Raw genomic sequence first — 24906 nt, 5'->3', positions numbered from 1 at the left:
CTGGCTGAGCGAGGTGCAGGCACAGCACCGAGGGTTGCGATCCCGTTGCCGGTCCTGGTCTGGTACAGGCGCAAAAATGAGGGATGAGATCCGTTGCCGGAAAAGAAAAAAAAAAAAAAAGGAAAAAAAAAAAAAAAAAAAAAAAGAGTGTGATAGATTTAATAGAGGAGTAGCTATAAATCAACAGTTACTTTAAGCCTTTCTTCAAATGCTACCACCTTAGACCTTTCCTGACCATCTGTACAGTACTCCCCCACCTCCTACCCTTTAGTCCCTGTCTCTCTTCGTGCTTAATTTTTCTTTATGGTCTATTAAAAGGTAACATGCCAAATATTTTACTCACTTACTTTATTATTTATATCCCATCCTCAAAGCCCCACTAGACTGTGAGCTCCATGAGGGCAGGTTCTTCTGTCTGGACTTTTGTACAGTTTGTTCACTATTGTATCTCCTGTGCCTGGCATATAGGTACTCAATAAATATTTATTAAATGAATGAGTGAATTATTGGAAAGTTAAGTTGTTTTTAGTGTCTTACTATTGTAAATGGTATGAATATATACCCTTGAACAGTTTTGTTTGTATTGCTATGTTTGTATTGTATTTTGTTTTGAGTAATTTCTTGGAAGTGGAATTATTGAATCAAAAGTTTCATTTTTAATGCTTCAGATGATATAGTGACTGATTGACACCAGAAGTATTGGATGAATTTAATTTCCATCCCGTGCATGTTTACTTTGCCCTTGATAAAACACTAAGTACTATCTTTTTTTTTTTTTTTTGTCTTTTTCCGTGTCCGGCAATGGATCGCAACCCTCAGTGTCACCCCCGTACCGGACAGAACCGGCAATGGGATTGCAACCCTCGGTGTTGCTCCTGCGCCTCGCTCAGCCAGTGAGCGGGAACCGGTCTGTATGTGGGATCCAAACCCTCGGGCGGGAGCGCCGCCGCGCTTCCCAAGCAGCGCACTATCCAGTGCGCCGCCAGGCCGGCCCAACTACTAGCGCTGTGAGCAGGATACTAAGTACTATCTTGAGAAAAAGTTTTTTGGTGCTAAATCTCTTAGATTTAGGTAGGTCTTTTAGAATTTTTTGTTAGTCCCAGTAATAAAATAAACATGCTTTTTCCAGAAAATCTGGAGGAACCAATAGTTCATCTTACCATCCAAAGAACCTTTGCTAACATTTTGGTTTGTATCCTACTATTCTTTTTTCTTTGAAATGTGTACTTTAAGACATTTATAAAACAAAGAAATCAATTATACTTCTTGTATTTGGGGATTTAAAAAAAATTTTGAGAATCAAAAATTTACCCATGGGCCGGCCCGGGGGGGGCAGGGGGGGGGGCGCCACTTGGGAGTGTGGCGGCGCTCCCGCCGAGGGTTCGGATCCCATGTGGAGACCGGTTCCCACTCACTGGCTGAGCGCGGTGCGGGCGCAACACCGAGGGTTGCGATCCCGTTACCGGTCAGTAAAAAAGACAAAAAGGAAAAAAAAATTACCCAGATAAGTCTAGATAAGGAATTTATTATAGGGAGAGTAATTGTAGAGTTATGTGGCTTTATGGGAAAGGAGCCAAGGAAGTTCCTTTGGGGTTTCCTCTGTCTCATTTCCATGGATTTAGGAAGTCTTTCTAGATCTTTTCCTTGCAAAAAAGAGAGAGGTACTTTTGTTTCCCCCAAACCACTTTGTTTATAACTCTGTTAAAATAGTTACGACCTTGTGGTGCATCTCTTTATAAATGTGTTTGCCTTACTCAGGAAAGAACTAATTCAATTAAGAAAGGCACTGTATTTCTCAATTTTGGTAAGACCATTGTTTAGTACACCAGGCAGAAGCACTTAATAAATGTTTGTTGAATGAAGGCATTCAGTTTTTATTGAGAGAAAGGGGTGGGGGTAAGAGAATGCAAACCTGAGATTGCTAGCTTACTATCCATAACCTTTGTGAAACCATGGGAAAAATGAGAGAAGTTCTGGAGGATGGAATGTGTTAATATTCCCAGTTTTCAAAAAGGGTAAAAGATGTTTATGTGGGGGCCGGCCCGTGGTTCACTTGGCAGAGTGTGGTGCTGATAACACCAAGGCCATGGGTTTGGATCCCTATATAGGGATGGCCAGTTATCTCACTTGGGAGAGCGTGGTGCTGACAACACCAAGTCAAGGGTTAAGATGTCCTTACCGGTCATCTTTTTGGGGGTGGGGTGGGGGAAAGTCTGTGTGAATGGAAGGGATAGTAAATTAGATGTTATCCAGGGATATATTTTAGAAAAGAACATTAATTTTTTTTAAGAAAACATTTTATCAAGTGCTATGTTCTTTGTCTTGGGTTAGGTAGTGAGGCAACAGGCATAAAAAGACATGGTGCCAACTTTTGAATTGTTTAGGAGCTGACACTAAGTAATTTCACTATAATGTCATAATGCTGTAAAGGAATTATAATGCAAGTACAGGATATTTAGCTGCCTATTTGATTTTTCCCCTTAAATGTCTTGAAGACATCTCATAACTTCATACTTTTCCAAAACAGCTCATGAGTTTTGCCCTTTTATATCTTCTTTTATTTCATCTTAATACCATGTCTGCCCACATGCTTAAGTCAGAAGTCTTAGAGTTAGCCTTGATAATTTCTTTTACTTCTGTATCCCTACATCTGGTTCATCACAATGTCATGTCAGTTCTGTCCCCAAAGTGTCTCTTGAATCTGTTCATTTGTCATCACTTTAGTGAAAGCTACCACCATTTTTGACATAAACTATTACAGCAGTTTCCTGGCTTCAATTCTTACTTTCCTTTGAATTGTTCTCCCCATATCAGCCAGAGTAATCTTAAAATGTAAATTGAATCAAGTCTTCTCAAAACTCCTTCAATAGTTTTATGTCTATTTGTATGACTTAATTATCTTTTTATTATTCCACTAGCCTGTTAGTTCCATGAAGCCAGGTGCTTGTGTTTAGCACACCCATAGCATCTCGATCTCTTTACTTTTTTCCCTACCACTCTCTTTCCACGCCGCTGTCTTCATTCTGCCTGTCTTTTCTCTTCTTCCCACTTAACCTCTCTTCTCCCCAGCATTCCCTGCCATTGGTGAAAAAGTCTAGGAAAAATATTTGTGACAACAGAAAGAGCATGTGTAAAGGCAAGGAGGAAAGAAGCAGCAGATTTAAGAGAAGAACTCCAAGATGTTTTGCTTTTACTATAGTATAAAGAGATGAGCTTGGAGGCTGCCCTTCTGTGTTAAGAAGTTTTGGATTTTATTTGGTCATTGTGTGCCAATGAAGAATTGGTAGGCAGGGAGTGTTTATTCAGATTTGCATTTGAAGTAAATAACTCATGGTGATGTAGACAGTGGAACAAGAGTAGTTAGATTGTTTGGGATGCTGTTGCAGCAGTCCAGGCAGGAAATAAGTGTGTGAACAAGAATTAGGTTACTTAAATCAAGGGATAGCTTGGGCCGAGCCCGTGGCGCACTCGGGAGAGTACGGCGCTCCCGCCGCGGGTTCGGATCCTATATAGGGATGGCTGATGCGCTCACTGGCTGAGCGCGGTGCGGCCGGTCTCAAAAAGAAAAAAAAATCAAGGGATAGCTTGCTTGCTTTGGAATTTAAAACTGACAGTACATGGTGATTGGGTATGTGAGGTTGTAGAAGGTGAGGAGTGAAGGGTGAATCTCAGACTCATAATCTAGTGGATGAATAGATGGTGACATCCTTATCTATCTTTGAGAATTCAGGTGATGAAGGGGTTGGGATGAATAAGCTGATTAGGGTTTTGGGCATCTTGAACCTGATGGGCGTTATGTGGTGGTATGTGAAAACCTGATTATGTGAGAAGTCAGATGGTGGACTTGAGAATCATGAGCTTATATAGAAGTGTTTTTTGACCCTCACACTTCACATGTCTATATTGATATTGTGAGTTGCTTTTTTATAGGCTGAAGTTTGGATTTTAAGCAACACTTAACAAGTGAAGATTTTGAGGGTGTCATGGAGTTTTAGGGGTCTTGCTTCTGCCGCCGCCAATCAGTTACTACCCATGGTAGGATTGGGCCTTCTTTGTTAACAGATCTCAGTATAGGCCAGAAAGTTGAAGGCTATGAGAGATGTAAATTTTCCCTTGGATTAGGCCATGTTGAGGTTATTGATGAATTTTGCTAGAACAATGGAGTGGTGGGAGGAGCCAGGTTGCACTGGTTTTGAAGTGAGGGGGTAGTGAGGAAGAGGAAATACTTCTGGAATGAGGAGGAAAGATGAATGGTGCATAGCTAGGAGGGGGATGCTGCATTAAAGGAGTTTTAAACAACTTATTAGATATATTTAGAGACCTTGGGGAAAGCACATAGGGAGGGATTGAATTTTTAGAAGAGAGGGTTGTATGGAGGAGATAAAGCTCACTGGTGAGTTTTTAGGGAGAAATATTACTCAATTAGCTTCTCCAAGTATCTGTAGGTGAAGAGGGACTTGGAATAGGATTTGTTATTGAATCAGAGCACTCCTGTTTTCCATTATCTTAACTCGGGCAACCATCTTTTTTTTCTTTGAATTACTAATGTTAGCTTGCCTCAGTCTCTTCACAATAGCTGGAGCAATCTGGTCATGATAGTCTTAATAGATCTGGTGCCTAAAAGAAGTGTGAGAAGTGTTCAGTCCTGGACATTGAAAAGCCATTGGGAGTCGATTGGAAGGGGCAGGGTGGTGAATGGATTTGAAACCTTGGTGTGAGGAAGAGCTGTAGAATTTAGGGATGTTGGCCATGAGAAAGAGTCTGGTGAGACATGGTGACTATTTGTCAGTACAGAATGATTTTCACTTCAAAGAGTGCTTAAATGTGTCCTCCATTGGTAGAAACATTGGCTCGGTATAAGGAAGATACTAAAAATCTTCTAATAAGAAATATATGTATATTTAAAAATTGGCAAATAAACTGGCTATTTTAAATACAGTTTTTAGACCTCATTGTTAGAAAGATGGTGGTCTTTTTAGTCATGAAAACCTAGGTTTGAACCTTCGTTCTACTGGCTGTGACTCTGGGCAAGCTTTTAACCTCTCATTTCATTTATCTTGTCTGTTAGGTTGGTGGTGTTGTGCTGCTCAAGTGAGATTAAATTAGCTAATGCATATGTAAAATTCCCAGCTTCAGTTCTCAGTGGATGTTAATCTCACTTCTTAAGGAAAGAACCTGATTTTGCAAGAATCTGATGGGAAGCAGTTTCCCAAAGGTCCTTCAGCAATGTTTGGATCCCTCCTTTGTGTAGGCATGTTGTTTTTCAATCTAGTTGTTTAACCTGTCTTAAGGGGTTTGAACTAAATGACCTCTAAGCTCAAGAATAATTGGAAAAGAAACAAAGACCAACCCAATACTAATGAGTACTCCTAGCACCCAGATTGTAGTCTTACTGTATACTAAAGAGAAACAGCACTCCCTGAAGAAGTAGTTGATTCCAGATCTGAGGTAAGAAATAATACAAGATTAGCCTGGAACATTTTGACATACGAGATAGAAAAGAAGCTCTTAAAGACTATTAGGGTCATGTCAGAAGGACCCAGGAGCCAACCGGAAGAGTCTTCCACTGGTCAAAGATGAGGCAATTTGAACATGGTTAAGAATAATAGCAGTAAATAGAAATATATTAATAAAAAATAATTTGTTGCTGTTGCAGGATGCTAGTGAACCAAGTCATCATTTTGAAAACTAGTAAATAGAAAGAATCAAGGCTTTTCCCTTCCTTTCCTGTTTAAACTATACCATTGGATAACTATACCCGGTAGTATAAGAGGGATGTTTCATTTTGCAGAAATACTCCAGCTATTAAAGAAGGAATGATAGAATAGAATATAATCACTTTGCAACCTTAGTGAATTTAGGGATCCAAGCATTGATTATCAGTGACAGCCAGTATCACAAAAATAACCAGGCAATATGTTCCTCTTATTGGAATAATACGCCACCACTTATGAAGTATTGCCGTACTGACAGAACCCACATCTGATCAAACCTCTACACCCAGTCACCAGTTTATGTGAAATGCAGAGGCCAGGGAAACATGTTAAACTATATCACGGATAAAATCAGCAAAATCCAGACTTTTAAGGAAGTCCTTATCCTTTAGAGATAACATTCTAAAATGTTTACAGATGAAATGATAAGTCAAAGATTTCCTTCAAAATAATATCAAAGGAGGCTTGGATGGAGCATTGGAAGCAATAGGATTGGCCATGGATTGCTGGTTTTGAGGCTGAGTGGTGCATTAATGTATGGTCATAAAATTGTCCATAATAAGAAATTAAAAAGTTGAAAAGACAGGGCCGGCCCGTGGCTCACTCGGGAGAGTGCGGTGCTGATAACACCAAGGCCCCGGGTTCGGATCCCACATAGGGATGGCCGGTTCGCTCACTGGCTGAGCGTGGTGCTGACAACACCAAGTCAAGGGTTAAGATCCCCTTAAAAAAAAAAAAAAAGTTGAAAAGACAGATAAATTGAAAAATAGAAAACAAAACTCTACATTCTCATTTTACTTAATGTAATTTTTTAAGTATTACTTTCTATGTGTAAATACATTTTAAAAGTGTTTACTATGCATATACTATTTTTTCCAGCCATTTTTGAATAACATACAAGTAATTACTGTGCTTTACTTGGCCTTCACATTAATTTTTAATGTGTAATAATTTGGTAGTCATTCCCCTCTTTTTTTCTTTTGTGACTAATGCTTAGCAATTTGGGGCATATATATATATATATATATTTTTTCTTGTCTTTTTGTCTTTTTTCGTGCCCGGCAACGGATCGCAACCCTCAGTGTCGCGCCCGTACTGGACCGGAACCGGCAACGGGATCGCAACCCTCGGTGTTGCCCCCGCTCCTTGCTCAGCCAGCGAGCGGCCGGTCTGTATGTGGGATCCGAACCCTCGGCGGGAGCGCCGCCGCGCTTCCCAAGCGGCGCACTGTAGCAGTGCGCCACCAGGCCGGCCCTGGGGCATATATTTTAATGCTTCGATTGAATTTTCTTTTAAGCTGAACTACTGAATTAAAAAGTACCTTGGATGATAACTCCAAGGTCAGGGGTTTGGATCGCTGTACGGCCAGCCACCAAAACAAAAAAACAAACAAAAAAACAAAAGAGAAAAAAAAAAAAAAACACACCAAAGTTAGTACAAAAATGTACCTTGGTCCCTTTCACCATTTGTATCTGTTACATTATAGAACTCTGGGCAACCCCCAGATTATCAACTGCTCTTAATATTAGCCCTCTCACTTGCCGTTTGACACAGTGTTGCAGTAGGATCTTACTCTTGCCATTTTTTGGTGAGGTTTTTTTCCCCTCCATCTTTTTAAAAAATAAAAACATTTCAAAAATTAAACAAATTAGTTCCCTTTTCCCCAGTTCCTTTTCTTCGAGACCGCTTCTGTTATCAGCTTGGAGTATATTTTTAATTTTTTCTTCTTATCAGTAAATAAAAATTTTATTTTCTCCTCTTTGTACCTCATGGCATTTTCAAATTCTCTGCACTGATCATTAATTGATTTTTATTAATATATTTTGAAATATCACAGGCATATAAAAATTAAAATGTGATAAACATCCATGTCCTCATCACCAAGCTGAAAAAATAAATCATTGCAGGTACAATTAAAGCTCTCTTTATACTTTCCTTTCTTTTGCAGATATAACCTTATCTTGAATGTTGTATTTGTCAATTCCATGTTTGTTTTTATGCTTTTTGCTACATATTGTATGTGTCTGTAAATAGTATAAATGTATTCGCAGGTTTATACATTTTGTATAAAAGTTATCTTTATTATATATTTCTGTATTTTGCTTTTTTGTAGCATAGTTTATTAAATATTTTAGCTATTACCAAATAGCCAAGTAGCTGTTAAATAATTAGCTGTTACCAAATCATTTTTTGAAGTGGTTATTCCATTTATAGTCCTGCAAATAATTCTTGAGAGTTTGCATTGTTTTTCATTCTTACCAACAACTGGTATTGTCAAACTTAGTCATTTTTAGGAATCTAATGTGTGTAAGATGGTATCTCACTTTTTAAATCGTACATGACTTTTATAATTTGGAAAAAAATTACCCCTCCCTATCTCCCAAACTTCTCAGGGACATGCCATGATACCTTTTGAGTCAAGGAATTATCAAATGAACTGCTTTCTTCATGTGCTATGGCAGCAGCTTGTATTAAAGCTAAAATTGTTGATACCTTGAGATAATGGGATTTCTTTCTCTTCTTCTAAATAACAAAAGTGAAATTTTTTTACAGTGTATTATATAAAGAGTCCATAGTGTCAAAATATTTGTCACTTCATTTTAGATTCTTTGTCTTTCCTATTTTAGGCTCCGAGCTCTGTCCAGTGGTGGGAGTATTACGTCCCCTCCTCTTTCTCCAGCTTTGCCGAAGTATAAATTAGCAGATTATCGTTATGGCAGAGAAGAAATGTTAGCACTTTTCCTTAAAGACAACAAGGTAATAAAGCAGGAAAAGAGTTCGCAATTACGAATGAGACTTTGGGATATGTGGAGTGATGTATTGATATATGAAAAATAATATACTCTGCTAATGTATTAACCCATGCTTTTTCATTCCACCTTACTTTTTCCTGTTTTGAAACCTGCAGTAGTTAACTGAGGCTCTTCTAAGTATAACACACTGTATTTTTTAGAGAGGACCTAAGATTTTATTGTAGGAATTGGCAGCTTTATGGAAACTGGAGAATAGTCAGCACTTAATACCTTCTCTATCTAATTTCCTAACTTCCCTTTCATGTCTATTTCTATCCCAGTTTGATGGCTGAGAAATGGAGAATTTCTGCTTTCTTTTTATTGTACCTCTTATACTACTTTCCAGTTAGAAGTAAGGAGTGAGAGGAGGAGTAGTTTCTCCCGTTTTTTCCCTTTTTGAGTTAAGTATAAAATTTGTAGTGGAGAGAAAATCTTAAAATTTAACACCACATTTATGTCACTTATAAATGATCTAAACTGAAACAGTATAAATTAGACTTCTATTATACCTGATTAGTGAGAAATAATATTTTCTGTTTTTTTTCAATATACTTTGTTTTCAATTTTATTAATGGGTTGAGAATCTCACATTTTAGTGATAATTGCTAAGGACAGATGTAAGTGTTTATAAAACTCTCCTTATCACCTTCTGCTTTGAGTTAAATGTGGAGACTTTTACTCCTCCAGTAATGCATTCTGGAATACCAGACTTAGTGCTGAGTCCAAAATATAATGGTCTGATGGGAGGATGGGAGAGGGTGACTGGGGTTTTTAATATTTGACCCTATCAAAATATGTAAGTACCACAGGAGTTAATTATGGGTGAATAAGCTTTAATCTCTATTTATAATAATGAACAATAGTAAACAGAAGAGTGGGGTTTTTTTGTTTTGTTTTATTTTGTAATTAGGAGAATAGCATTAATCTCTTGGTCATGTGTTTGGTCATACAGATACCTTCAGACCTTCTGGATAAAGAATTTCTGCCTATCCTACAGGAGGAGCCCTTGCCGCCATTGGCTCTTGTACCCTTTACAGAAGAAGAACAGGTTTGTGCCTTAGGTCAAACAAACCCTTGTTCTTTCCACTAAGACATGAAAATAGGAAGCTACTACTTAAGCTCTAAGGATTAGCCTGAGTCCCCACAGGTGTGCTTCCTTCTTACTATTTCTTGGTATGAGGATGCCTTTTTATTTTTAATTTTTTAATTTTTTTTGTGGTTGGCTGGTATTGGGATCCAAACTCTTGACCTTGGTGTTACAACACCGTGCTCTAACCAACTGAGCTAACTGGCCAGCCCTAGGATGCCTTTTAGTTGACTAGATTTTGCTTTAGTTTCTGAAGCTGTTGAATATTATGTAGAGATAAGGAAACGTTTCTAGATCCTTAAGGACAGTGGGAACTATCCCTTATAATGTATTCAAGTACAGAGGAAGAGTTATTTTTGTGGAGAGGAGGGGAAAATCATCTTTGTTTTTCAGAAGTAATTGCCAACCTGAATTCTCACCAGTGCATTTTATCTTAAAGGAAAATATAGGTCTTTAGCTCAAAATGTGCTTGAAACTCTTTTGTCAATAGTTTGTGTGATGTTGTGAGAAAGTAAAATTTCTGGGCTGGGAAGTAACAAATTTTGTATTGTCCCTAATTTTAGTGCACTATTTCTTGTGCAAAAGTAAATAAAAGAGTTTGTGATTTCAAAGAACTTATGGTGATTATAGTGAAATGGAGAAACAAGAGTTTTGTTTTGGAATGCCACTTTAAATGAAGAATTATCATGACCTTTTAATTTTTTTTAAACAGCTTTTTTGAGACAATTAACATGCTATAAAATTCACCTTTTTGAGGTATACAATTAAGTGGTTTTTAGTATGTTCACTAAGTTATACAACCATCACCACCATCTAATTCTAGAACACTTTCATCATTAGTTTTTGTGACAACCATGGGTGTTTTCTCTACATTCTTGACATGTTTTACATGCGGAAGTCACTTTATTAAGAAAGAAAAGCTTATTAAAAACAGCCCTCTATTGGAACCGTTTTAAGATCTAAGAAAGGTATTAATCTTTGGTGATTTTCAGCACCATATGTTTATGAACTATTCTTGTTTATGGCTTCTTGTGAATCAAGCTAGTTCCATCTTTATTTATAAAACTCAATATTTTCGGGGGTCATCAAGCAGAATGGCCCTTGAAGATCCATTTTCATTGACCAAAAGGTGTTTATTGCTGTAAAGAGTACACAGGAAGGAAACGGTCCTGTCTACAGTGATTGCTGAAAAGTTCCTGCCAACTAATCAAATTGACATCTGACTATATTTTGGTTTAATTTGTCTTAAAAATATTTTTATTATGAAGTATTTCAGAAAGACAAGTATAGAGAACATTATTACAAACCATTTATACTGTTCAGATATGTCATATCTTAAAATTATGACATATCTGTTTGTCTTTTTTGTTTAAGAACTCAGATTTCTTATACAGTTGAAACTGCCTGGGATGTACCCTGTTCCTTCCTTCCCGTAGATTACTATGAGTTGGTTTATTTTTGTCATTCATATTTTTATATTTTCGTTACATATTTATATATCCAAAGGCTATAGAATAGTTCCTTTTTATAGGGTTATACATTTTGTATTGAAGATAACATACGTAGTTTTTATTCTGCAGCCCGCTTACTTTTTCTCTCAACAGTGAGTTTTAGATTTACCTATGTTGATACATGAAGCTCTAGTTCATTCATCTCTGCTGTATAGTATATTTCATAGTATGAGAAAACCTACAATTTTTTAATCTCTTATTAGATATTTAGGTTTTCAACTTTTGCTATTACAAACCAAGCTGCAGTGAGCATTCTTATAATGTGTATTGTAAAAGTGGAATCACTGGGTTTTGGTTGTTTGCATTTTTTAAAAACTTTATTGGGTATTGCCAATTCCTTTCTATAGTGTTTTAGACTGATTTGCACTCCAGTGTCTGAGATGTCTCATTTCTACACACCTCTCCAGCTCTTGGTTTTTAAATTTTGAACAAAGGGATAGTTATGATAGTTGTTTTTAATTTGCATTTTACTAGTTTTTAGTGACGTTGAACATCTTTTCATATGCTTGTGGGCCACTGTGGTCTTTTATTTGCCTGTGTCCTTTGCCCATTGTTCTCTTGTGGTGTTCGTCTTATTGATTTTATGATTTCTTCATATGTTCTTTAAATTAATAAAACATTATTATAAAAGTTACTCATATTCATTGTAGAAAATACAGAAAGTTATAAAGAAAAAAAATCTCACCTGTAAATTCACCATGCAGACTTAACACACTTTTATTGCACTGTATTTATATATCTTTAGTTGTCAATGCATACCAACACAGACTGAATCCAATAGCATATTAAAAGGACTATGCACCAGGACCCAGCTGGATTTATACCTGGAATACAAGGGTGGTTGAACCTAAGAAAATCAGTGTAATACACCATATTAATAGAACGAAGGAAAAAAGCCACCTAATTATGTCAATTGATGTAGAAAAAGCACTTGTCAGAATTCACCCTTTCATGTTAAGAGACTCAGCATGCTAAAAGCAGAAAGGAACTTCATTAGCTGATTAAGGGCATTTCTATAAAACCCAGAGCTAACATTATATACAGTGGTAGGAGACTGAAAGCTTTCCCCCTGAGATTAGGAACAAAACAAGGATGCCCACTTTCACCACTGCTGTCCGACATTGTATTAGAAGTTCTAGCCAGACCAGTGAGGTGACAAAAAGAAATTAAAAGCATCCAGATTGGAAGAGTAGAAGTAAAACTCTCTCTGTTGGCAGATGGCATGATACTATATATAGGAAGTCTAAAAACTCTGCAAAAAACTATTAGCATTAATAAATGAATTGAGCACAGTTGTAGGGTACAAGATCAGTGCACAAAACATTAATTGTAATTCTATACCCAATGATGAACAATCCACAAAGGAAGTTAAGAAAATAATTCCATTTACAGTATAATGAAAAAGAATAAAATAAGAATAAATTTAACCAAGGAGGTATAAGACTTTTACACTGAAAACCACAAGACACTGTTGAAAGAAATTAAAGAAGACCTAAATAAATGGAAAGACCTTCATGCTTAATGGATTGGAAGACTTGATATTGTTAAGATGGCAGTACTCCCCAAAGCAATCTTACAGAGTCCATGCAATCCCTATCAAAACCCCAATGGCCTTTTGGGCAGACATTGACAAACTGATCTTAAAATTCATGTGGAGTTACAAGGACTCTAAACAGTCAAAACAATTTTGAAAAATAACAGATGGAGGACTCACACTTCCCAATTCCAAAACTTACTACAAAGCTACAGTGATCAAAACATTGTGGCACAAAGACAGATATATAGATCAGTGGAATACAGTTGAAAGTTCAGAAGTAAACACAACTTGCTCTATACTGCTAGATTACTTTCAAGAAGGTATGAATGAGTTTCTCTCTTTTGTTTTACTGCCATCATAGCTATAGTATTTTACCATTATTTTTGCTATGTTCAGTATTTTATTATTTTATTTTATTTATATATTTTTTGAATAAGTAATAAATCAAATGGTTTAAAAGTGAAGATTTACAGAAGAGTCTATAATAGAAAATCTCCTTTCCATCCCTCTCCCAGCCACCTGTACCCTTTTCCCAAAGGCAGCCAGTGTTAGCAGTTTCTTGTATATTTTTCCAAGTAAATGTGTATGTGTTATTTCCCACCTCTTTATACAAATGTTGGTATACACTAAACTTTGTTCTGCTAATATCTGTTCTTCTAACATTGAGTATATTTATTGAAAGAATTCCCTGCAGATTTGGAAAAAAGTTTTCCCATTGTTTTAGTTCGTATTTCTTTGCCAATAGCAGCAAAGAGGTTTTTTAAATTTTTAAATTTTTTATTGTCCCCCCTCTTCCTTTTTTTTTTTTGGCAACTGGCTGGTACAGGGATCTGAATCCCTGACTTTGTTGTTACAAGACCACACACTAACCAGCTGAGCTAACTGGCCAGCTGGGCAGTGAAGAGTTTTTCAGATGTTTATTCATCATCTACATTTCTATGAATTATTTTCTTCTTGTCTTTGCCAATTTTTCTTTTGGGATTTTTTTTCTTGTTGATTTGTACTATTTTTATAAGCTCCTTATGTTTTAAGTTCAGTGGCCATAGTTGTGCCAGCTTTCTAAATTTTTAAATTGTATTTATAATTTTAAATACAGAAGTTAATTTTTATATAGCTCAGTATATAAGTTTTATTCTTTTATGATTATTCTTCTGATTATTTTTAGCTGTTTATACATATTTAAACAGTTTTTAAAAATTTTTCCTTAAATGATTTCCTAGGTTTCTTAGAGTGTAAATTGGCCAGAAAAGCTGTGTTGTAAATAGGGAGGATGACTTGCTACTAGTTACCAAAACATGATAGATTTTAATCAATAGAGTGAGTAATGGAATCATCTAGAAACATCCCATATCATTTCTAAGAAATTAATATGTAGTAAGTGGCTATATAAGTCATTTGGAAAAATCAAAGATTATTCAACAAGTGCTGCTTGGGAACTGGTGGTTAACAATTAACCAGTGATGGTTAGCAATTTGAAGAAGAATAAAATTAGGTATGCACTACACTTAAACACCAAAATTAGTTCTAGACTGACTAAAGGACTAGGTCTTAATTTTGTTTTTGTAACGGAATATTTGTTTTTTTTTTTTTTTTTGTCTTTTTCTGTGTCCGGCAACGGATTGCAACCCTCAGTGTCGCCCCCGTACCGGACCGGGACCGGCAACGGGATCGCAACCCTCGGTGTTGCCCCCGCGCCTCGCTCAGCCAGTGAGCGGGAACCGGTCCGTATGTGGGATCCGAACCCTCAGTGGGAGCGCAACCGCGCTTCCCAAGCGGCGCACTAGCGCAGTGCGCCACTGGGCCGGCCCCGGAATATTTGTTTTAAGGTCTGCATTTTATGATTACAGGGTCTTAATGTGAGGGTTGGCAAATTTTCACAGTAGCCACATATCATTGAGGTCCAAGTTTGGCGGCTGGCTGGTATGGGGATCAAAATCCTTGACCTTGGTGTTATAAGGCTGTGCTTAACCAATTGAGCTATATGGCCAGCCTGGGGTCCAGTTTTGGAAGCATTTAAAATGTATCATTTATAAAATATATTGAAGTAGGACAGTACTTAAAGCTGGCAAAGATTCATCAAAACTTTGATGTTTAGGCCACCCCTTCAGGGATTGTTTAGATCTTCCTAGACTAGTGTTTTATATACTTTTTCTTTCAGTACTCCTGTAGGGAGGTAAATACTTTTACTGACCTAAAGTAAGATTTTAACTGCGTATCTTAAGTTTCCTGAAGTTACCTGAAACTTCTATGTATGAAGGGTCTCCAGAGTCTTTTCTCATGGAAAGATGATGATGATTCTTATTTTGGCAGCTGACCAATACAGGAACTGAGCTTTAGATCTTGGTGTTATTAGCACCATGCTCTAACCAACTGAACTGACTGGCTAGCCCCCGTGTTATCTTTTAATTCTATTTTTCCACAAACTTTTTGAAGTGCTCTCATATGTGTGTATAAAATATAACGAGGAAAAATGTTTTCTTAGAACAAAACCAGTGCTCAAAGAAGATCTTCTAATTGTTCTTTTAGTTTGGCATTTCCCTCGAATATGTATCTCAGATTGAGAAGCATTATTCTATGCACTACACCTATAATTTAGGTAGCTGCTACAAAATTGGTATATTTTATTTATTTGACATCAAAGAAAATTATTTCACTTATGCATTCTGGAATAGATAGTGCATATACATATACATAAAATATTCAGGAAGCACATACAATGAAAAGCAAGTCTGCTGTTCACACAATCTCTGGTACCTATTACTCTTCCTCAGTAGTAACCACTGTTTCCATTTTTTTGCATGCCCTTCTAGGGTTGTTTAGGGCATCTACAACTATCTGTATATTCCTTTAACCAACCCTCTCCCCTGCTTCCCGCAGAATGGTAGCCTTTATTCATATAGTTCTACACTTTACTGTTTTTGCCTAAGCATCTATCTAGGAGATAATGGCAAATACTTATTTAGCTTTTAATGTGTGTCAGGCACTGTTCTTAGCAGTTCACATTTAATTGGTTGCCTGCCTACAACAACCCATGAGGAGGTGGAAATATCATCACCATCCGCATTATGTAGATGAGGAAAATGAGGCACAGAGAGAAGTCAAGTAAAGGAGCCAGAATTCAGTCCAGGCAGTCTGGTCTCTCCTTGCTCCTAACTACAACTATGTTCTATTGTCCTTGTATATTACATTGTATTTTACATTGGCCGTAGGAAATTGCAGTTTTTGTGGATCAGAAATGATTGAATGTTAAGTTAACAGTTTCATATATTTCAACTTAGGGCTGGTGGGGTTAGCTCAGTTGGTTAGAGTGCAGCCTCACAATACCAAGGTCATGGATTTGGATCCCCGTACTGGCCAGCCACACCCCCCCCAAAAAAGAAAAAAGTTTGTCCATATAGTTCAACTTAAAAAAATAGAGTTGCCTCATTTTTTAAACCACTGTATAGAATTCCATGTGTAGATGACCTTGATTTTCAAATTAGCCTCTGTTGGTTGATACTTAGTTGGTTTCCATATTTGCTTTTATAAACAGTGCTACAGTTAAAGATTTTTCTACTTGTTATTTTTCACATGTAAGAAGTGAAATTGTTGTGTCATAGTGTATGGAAATTTAAATATACTTTGGGCCGGCCCGGTGGCGCACTGGAGAGTGCGCCGCTTGGGAGTGTGGCGGCGCTCCCGCCGAAGGTTCGGATCCCATGTGGAGACCGGTTCCCGCTCACTGGTTGAGCGCGGTGCGGGCGCAACACAGAGGGTTGCGATCCCGTTGCCGGTCCCCGGTATGGGCGCAACACCGAGGGTTGCGATCCCGTTACTGGTCAGTAAAAAAGACAAAAAGGAAAAAAAAAAAAAAATAAATATACTTTGAGAAATTGCCTTCCAAAGAGATTTTACCAGTTTGCACTTTATGTAGCAGTGTGTTAGAGTCTCTGAAAATATATGAGAGTTTCCCCACACTTATGGATGGGTGCATTTGAGTTTTATACATGTGTATGTTGGTAATAAAATGTTCAACTACATGGGATCTTGGCATTCATAATGCACATGGCTCTAACCTCTGTATTTTCAAGGTTAGAGTGTATTAATGTAGATTTTGGGACTATATAAGTCTTCTTTAATTATGATAATGCCCAGAGGTTGCCCCAAGGTGTTATTCAATACTCCACTGGTTACTCTGTGCTAAAAGGTAAGCTGATATGTATGTTTCAACCAGTTTTCAATTTTTTAAAATAAGTTTTTAAAAATATAGCTTGAAGGGCCGGCCCGTGGCTCACTTGGGAGAGTGTGGTGCTGATAACACCAAGGTCACGGGTTCAGATCCCTATATAGGGGTGGCCGGTTGGCTCACTTGGAAGAGCATGGTGCTGACAACACCAAGTCAAGGGTTAAGATCCCCTTACCAGTCATCTTTTAAAAAAAATAAATAAAAAGAAAAAAAAAGTTTGAAATAGGTTTTTGAGTTGGGTGTCTTCTAATTTTTAGTTACCAAGTAATTACATCTTAAGTCTTCAGCTTTGTTTCTTTTTTTTTTTTTTTTTTGTGACCGGTAAGGGGATTGCAACCCTTGGCTTGGTGTCGCCCGCACCACACTCAGCCAGTGAGTGCAGCGGCCATCCCTATATAGGATCTGAACCTGTGGCGGGAGCGCCGCTGTGTTCCCAGCGCCGCACTCTCCCGAGTGAGCCATGGGGTCGGCCCCTTAAGTCTTCAGCTTTGAAGTTACTTGATTATATGGTTATATACCTATAAAACTCAAAGAGAACAACTTTATTTACATTGATAAAGTTTTTAAAATTTACCTGAACAAATCATATTGAATAAAATTCTGAAAAAGACAAACATGATAAGAAAATGACCCATATGTTAACGCAAGAAATTTAATAGTGAAAGTAGAAGTTTTTAGCTAATTACATGTTGACTTCTTCAAACGAAGCAGGTATAGACATCATACTTCAATTGATATAGAATCAAAATAGAAAATTGGTGGACACCACTTTGGATGAAAATGTTAGTTGAATTGCAGATTCTTTTTCACCCTAACTCTTAAGTCTCACTTCTTCACTTCTGCCAGGAGGAACCTTGGCTATAGCCATGCCCAAGGTGCATTTTCCTCCACACTTTTGTATAAATGTCTGTTGGGTTCCAAGTTTTCAGAAGGTATTCAAGTAAGGATATATCCCAATATTTTCCTAGTTTAAAATTCTCCTTCAAATGCTCAGGGTTTTTATATTTTATAGATCATTTTTCATGATTTTTATCATTACTTTTCCATTACTTTTTCCAAAGCCCCATATATTCCATTTATCCAGAAGTATCATAGACATATTTTTGGCTCTTGGCCTCCCTTCTTCCTGTATGGATGCACACCTACTACTGTTTCATTGTACTTGACCCTATTGTAGATTGGCTGTGGGTACAAGTGCAGATTAGTGATTAAGTGTTGGGAATTGATATTTTTTTCAAGCATTTCTTCCCCTTTCCATTAATGTATTATTTAGGTGGTTGATCTTACGGAGATTTTTACTTGGCCCTTCCCCATTCACTTCTGATTCCTGTCATTCTGTTATAATATTTGGAGTTGCTAATCCACATTGGTGAACAGAATGAGGATCTTTGTCATGCTACTGTTGATCAGACCATTTTGTGACTCCCTCTCATTTCTACCTTTCACTATAGGCTTAAAGGACCCTTTTTTTTTTTTTTTTTTTTGTCTTTTTTCGTGTCCAGCAATGGATTGCAACCCTCAGTGTCGCACCCGTACCGCACCGGGACCGGCAACGGGATCGCAACCCTCGGTGTTGCGCCCGCACCTCGCTCAGCCAGTGAGCGGGAACCGGTCTGTATGTGGGATCCGAACCCTCGGCGGGAGCGCCGCCGCACTCCCAAGCGGCGCACTGTAGCAGTGCGCCACCAGGCCAGCCCTTAAAGGACCCTTTTAAGCCAGATCACTTTTACAAAGTTTTCTCTATATATTCTGTTGCATATTTATCCTATGTGCTTCTGGTCACATACAGCATTTTATTTGTTTGCTTGTTTAATATTTCCTCACCAAACCTAGCATAGTGAAGGTATTGGTTGTTGGTTTTGTTGATCTGAAATATTAATTTGAAATTGTCAGGTAAAATCAGGTTTTGGATCATCTCCACATATTGTATAGTGGCAAGTAGATGCCATTTTATAGATGCACTGGGATGTGGGGAGAAGCAACATGTAGTTTTATCTTATCTGTTTTATCCATTTTTTCTTTTTTCTTTTTTTTTTTGGCAGAGAAACTTTTCCATGTCTGTAAATAGTGCTGCTGTCCTGAGATTGACAGGACGAGGAGGAGGAGGAACAGTGGTGGGGGCTCCTAGAGGTCGAAGTTCTTCAAGAGGGCGAGGTGAGCTTTCATGTGAAAAAAGTAATGGAGGAGGAGGATAAGGAAATCACCTTTAAATATTTTAATGCCTGATTTTTAAAAAAACCTGCCCTTTGACATTTACTGCATACTAAATGTCCACGTTTATTTTCTTAACCATTTCTCAAGGTATCTGCTGCATAACCCCTGATTTGTAGCAGAGGAGTGTAATTTTAACTGTAGAGATTTGAGTGTGAGGAAGTCTAGACGGTACCAGTTGACTTTGGCAGATCCTTGTTATCCAGGTTCCTTGTCCCCAGCGAGCCTTACACTTTGGGATCCAGAGCTTCCTAAAGTGTCTTGACTCCTGGAGCAGCATTGATATTCCTGCAGGCCTCCATGACACAGAGTTTCTGTACGAGGGCCATGTGCCAAGAGTGTCCTCAGCCAGAGAGAGGCTTTAGCAAAAAATGTCTCATACCAATACTAGGATCTTTTAGGGGGTGGAACAAGAAATAATTATGCAGCATTCTGTTTGTTTGACCTTTAGTTTTATGTCTTAGAAAAATAATTGTTATTTTGATATTACTTGTTTCTTTGATATCTGCTATTTTGGGTTTGCTGATTTTCTGCTATGTAAAGGTATTCTTGATGTTTGTCATATAAATATTTTCTTGAGCGTTAACTCTAAGTTGGTTAAATTATAGCGCTAGTCTAAACATACTTTGTAGTTTTCTCTAAGAGATGCTTTAGAAATGGAAGAATTTGGTGTCTGCAGCAATAGAAACCGTTATCTCCACATACACACCACCAAGATTGGCATGATCATGAGTGTGGAATATCTAAATTCTTTTAAGGTTGTGCCTTATGAATAATTTATATACATTCTTTATAGAAAATGTATTTAATTATACATTCCTGTGAAGAAGTTTCTTTCAGTAGTCCATTCAGAATGTGGGCAGAAATATGTTGTGAATAGTGAAGAGGCTAACTAAAATTCTTCACTTATTATGCTAGGTACTATTACCTAGTTACGGTTTTTCCTTCTGAATTTGTCTGTCTCTAGAATAGTGGTTTTTAATCTGAGGAATTGTTAGATTCATCTGTAAAACTTATAAGAAATATCTCTGCAACAGAATTTTGGGTGGTGATATCTAGGCGTGTGTGTGCTTCAAAAGCTCCACAGGCAATTCAGATTCACACCCCCAGTTAGGTTCCATTGATTCAGAATTTGTCTGAGATTCATGCATCTTGATGATGTGATAGTGTTTTGAAGATGAGACTGACCACTTATGGCTCTGTCCTGCTACTTGGGCATTTCCTGTTTTTTCTGCTTTCGGTTGGCAGTGAGTAGAGGTTGCACTCAGGCAGCTTTGCCTCCAGTGCTTTTCAGGGCCGGTCAGAGAGAGACCTTCTTCATCAAGAAGTAGGAACTACACCAACTTTGTGTGCTGCAAGTATCAACCAGTCTCTAAATAGGACTTTTTAAAATTTTAATTTTAAATTTAAATTAAAAAAAAAAGAAATATTGAGAAACAAGCTTATGATTGGTGGTGTTTTTTGGTTTCTTTAAATAATTATTGTGGCTTTTCTTTGCATGGGCACAGCTAATATTAGATTATTATCCTGGCTCTTTCCAACTTGAAACTTTGATATGAAAACGCTGATTTCAGACTTCTAAATATCATATCCTAGTAAAATTTAAACAAACAAATAAATGGATGAAGAAAACAACATAAATGTATTATCTTTCAATTTTATTTGGTGAGAATGTTTAAAAATAAAGCAAGTAACACACAACTGTCAACCACTGTCTTTATTATCATTAAAAGAAAGTATATTTTAATCCTCAAAAAGAATAGGGTAAAATCTCATTCCTTTAAATTTAGTTTTATGAAGGGTTCATCATATTACATTTACTTGCTTATTCCTATATGGGAATCACATTTATAGATGACTTAAATTTTGCAAGCCGGAAAGCTCTAGAATCTGATTCTTTTTATGTGCCCCATTATAAAACTTCAGTCTCATAAGGAGGACCAGTGTCAATACTAGTCATAAATGGCAGAAAATATTTTATATGTGTTTTGCTTGTTTTTTTTTGTAACCTGAAGACTTCTTTATATTCATGTATTTCTGAAATAAAACATTTTCTTCAAGTGATTTGAATGTAGTGGCTTTCCTGAGAAAATTGTTTTCTGAAAGGAGTAGGGACTTTTTTTCCCTTCATAAAACCATCATCAGAGGGGAACACCCCAGTGTTTTGTAGTGGTTTGCATTACATTATTTTAGGATCTTAAATAAAATGTATAAATTTCCTGATGTGGGGAGAGGTACTTAAGTTGTGAGTTGACTTTGTTGACTTAAAGTGAAGTTGACACAACCGGAAGGTAACTTTAAGATTATTACAGTTCATCCTTGGTCCTTACTTCCATTTTACAGATACTTGGACTCGTCAAGAGGGTATCCATTGTTCCTAAAATTACCCAATTACAATTCTATGCATTATTTTGGTATTTCATAATATGGTCATATAAAAGTATACTATTCTGAATCAGTTCTTCATAAATTATAACCAAGTAGTAGAAATACCTCATGGATATTTGAAATAATTATTTAACTGAATTATTTAGCTTTGGAATGCATTCATGCTTTTATTCAAGATCCATCATCATTTTTCTTTGAGTCATTTTGCATTATGGGAGAAGTTGAGGTAGGGATAATGGCCAGGATTTCATCTAGTTATAAATACATCCCCAGACCCCCATCCTCCTACAATTTTCCTTAATTGTCTGTTGGATACAACTGGGACACATTAGTTGGGAAAACTGTATAGAAAGCATAGAGCTGAAAGTGCATACTGCCTTCTGCTGTCAGACCCAGCAATTGGATGTATGGCCTTCCTGACCCTCACTGTGCAGCTGTATCATTTTATGTAAATGGAATAATCTCTATATGCATTGCTCTGTGGTATGCTTTTGTCATTCAACAGAATAATGTAGATTTCTGTTAATGTCAGTACTTTATCTTCTGTGGCTTCATGGTGTTCTACTGTATTGTTTTATCAGAATTTATTTAGCCAGGCCTTCATGGATTAGGTTGTTTGTGGTTTTTAAAATTGCAGTGAACATCTTCATACAAATGTATTTGCATACTTGTGCAGGTATTTCTATTAGGATAAATTGTATGTAGAATTGTTGAGTCAGATGTTGATAGGTCTAACCAAATTGCTTTCAGTAAAGGCCAGTTTACATTTGAACCACCACCAGAGCCTCTAAATTCCTGCATCCACATACTGTTACCAGCTCTGTGGTTCGAATTTAGTCCTTATACTTTTCTTACCTCGAGATTTGAGTAGGGGGCAAAAGGTGTGCTTAGTTTCTGTAGAATATCCTCTGAGTTCATGAAATTGATAGTTGACCCTATTGAGGTATCTTTTTTCTCTGGGATTAGAAAAAATATTTTATCATTTGTCCTTGGCTTTTTAATTTTAGCTTCTCCTCACCATCTAGTCTCTAAATCAAGATGTCTCCCATTTTTATTGAAGATAATCCGATAAGAGGTTTGATTTACAGTAATGCTTTATTGAACTTAGTAGAATTTCACTTATTATTAAATAAATTATTTAATTTATTTAATAAACTTACATTAAAGGTGCCTGGGACTGGGGATTTTTACATTAGGTTTTTAACTTGCTTCTTTAAACCTCCTGTGGTCTAGCCACTTAGTTCCATTATTGGTCTCACAGGTAAAGATACCTCAGGCCTTGCTGAATATTTAAATATAGATGTCTTGTTTATGTAGAGACAGGACTTCAGAGATTAATCTTTGGTGTCAAATGTATGGTATATGTTGACATGTGACTATCATTTTTTCTATTTTTCTTATTTTTAGGCAGAGGCAGAGGTGAATGTGGTTTCTACCAAAGAAGTTTTGATGAAGTAGAGGGTGTGTTTGGTCGAGGAGGTGGCAGGGAAATGCATAGATCGCAGAGCTGGGAGGAAAGGTAACTGAAGGATCCAGATCTTGGCATAAAGATTTCTTGGTATATAAAACTTACTTGTTTTCTGCTTTCTGCAGAGAAGCCTCTTTGTAGAGTTACATGGTTTCACTTTTTAAAAAATGCTTTTAATTATTTCATATTAAGTTGTATGTTAGAAATTTTTAAATTACCCTTATTTAAAGGAAGAAGTATTCTAGATAGATTACTATGTTAGTGCCAGCATAGATAGGTTATTTGATTTGCTATTTGATGAGCGTTCAGTGGGAAGCATTGCCATTTTATTGTTTGTTGGTATTAGTAAAAGCCTCTTCTCTATATATTGTTTGTGACTTTATATAAAGTTTGTCAAGATGAGTGAGGGCAGTTGTACAAAGATGTATGTGCAAGGATGGTTACTGTGATGATATTTATAATATAAAATAATTGGAAACAAGCCAAACAGATTAATATCACTCTTATATAATGTTATATTCACAGCACACAATAGATACCATATAACAAAGTTAAGGATGGTTTTGAAAATAATGATGTGGGGAAACACAAAAAGCAGTATATAAAACTGTGTATTGTGTATCTAATTAAAAAAAATGTGTTCTGGGTCAACAGAATCTAGTTTTTGGTAGGTGAGGTAGTGGATATTTTTGTTTTCATCTTTGTGCTTTTCTGTATTTTCCAAATGTTGGGCAATAATGTATTTGTTTTGTAATTTGAAAGGGAAAGGAGTGCTAATACTATTAAAGAAAAATAGCTATTAAAAAAAAGTGAGTATCATGGATGGGAAATGTATATATTATTTGCAAGCCTTGTTTGACTTCTTTTTTACCTTTTCTAGGGGTGACAGACGTTTTGAAAAACCAGGACGAAAAGATGTAGGTAAGATTCTGACTGAAAATATTTCCTGGACCTCGATGATACTAGTTTTTAGTTTTAAAATTTTTAAAAAAATTTTGGTGGCTGGCTGGTATGGGGATTGAACCCTGAATCTTGGTGTCATTAGCACCACCCTCTAACCAACTGAGCTAACTAGTAAGCCCCCATGATATTAGTTTTTAATGAGGCTCACACGTAAGGATAAATTTATTAAAAAATTGACTCAGTTACATGCACCTCTCCAGTAGATGGGGTTGTAGCATTGCTAGCGTTTAGAATTCCATGATTATTGAGGTCTCCATCGCGTGAAACCAGGGATGATGAATACAACCGTTAGGATTTATTTAACTTTTTAGAATTCTGTGTTCTCTGCAAGATGTGTATTCTTTATTAAGGCCATTTTGTGAACTGAAATTTCAAGTTAGAAACCAGTCTAATAACTCCTTTTCCAGTGTAGATAGCATTTCCAGGTGAGAATAGGGAAATGCTAGAATCTTTGCTTTTGTATCAGAGAGCAAAGTCTAAAACTATGGTTTTTTTTTTCTTTCTTTTTTTTTTGTGTTTGTTTTCTTTAAAGTCTAAAACTATGAATGTTCTTTCTTTAGTCATCTATTCATCTGGTCTTTTTGCTGTATAGTCTCATTTATTTATTTTTCTTATTTTGAGATGAGAGCAGTCAAATTATATAGTTACAGTATCCACTGAAGAGGAACATAATAAGGGAACAGGATTTCAGTGTTTATGATGAATTAATCATAGTTTATATTAAACAATTTATAATGCTAAGATGGGCTTTCTGACGGATTAGAGGTACTACTTTACAAACTACCAATAGGTATTAGTATCTAAGGGAAAAAAAAAGTGCTGATTCATAATACCATTGCAGTTATGAAAATAGCTCTACAAGTTCCAAATTCCTAAAAGTACCAGACAAGTTTTCCAGAGCATGATTATATCTGACAGTGGTAAACATTTCTCATACACATATGTTAAATATAGGAATATCATTCACAGACCGATTTTTTTTTTTTTTTTTTTTTTTTTTTTTTTTTTTT

General features: G+C 36.6%; 1 protein-coding gene across 3 annotated transcripts in view; it reads left to right on the top strand.

The window, feature by feature from the left end:
* The window catches only part of GIGYF2 (GRB10 interacting GYF protein 2), a 113859-nt gene that overhangs the window by 25925 nt on the left and 63028 nt on the right, over positions 1-24906 (top strand). For all 3 annotated transcript variants that reach the window (XM_008579427.1, XM_008579425.1, XM_008579426.1), the window contains exons 4-8: positions 8342-8471; positions 9459-9554; positions 18909-19020; positions 22873-22984; positions 23814-23854. In XM_008579427.1, the coding sequence (XP_008577649.1) occupies positions 8342-8471; positions 9459-9554; positions 18909-19020; positions 22873-22984; positions 23814-23854 (491 nt within the window). The remainder of the gene's footprint in view (positions 1-8341; positions 8472-9458; positions 9555-18908; positions 19021-22872; positions 22985-23813; positions 23855-24906) is intronic.

This window comes from Galeopterus variegatus, unplaced genomic scaffold, assembly GCF_000696425.1.
Source record: "Galeopterus variegatus unplaced genomic scaffold, G_variegatus-3.0.2 Scaffold1883, whole genome shotgun sequence".
Lineage (NCBI taxonomy): Eukaryota > Metazoa > Chordata > Mammalia > Dermoptera > Cynocephalidae > Galeopterus > Galeopterus variegatus.
The sequence above is the reverse complement of the archived record's forward strand: the minus strand, read 5'-3'. Positions and strand labels throughout refer to the sequence as shown.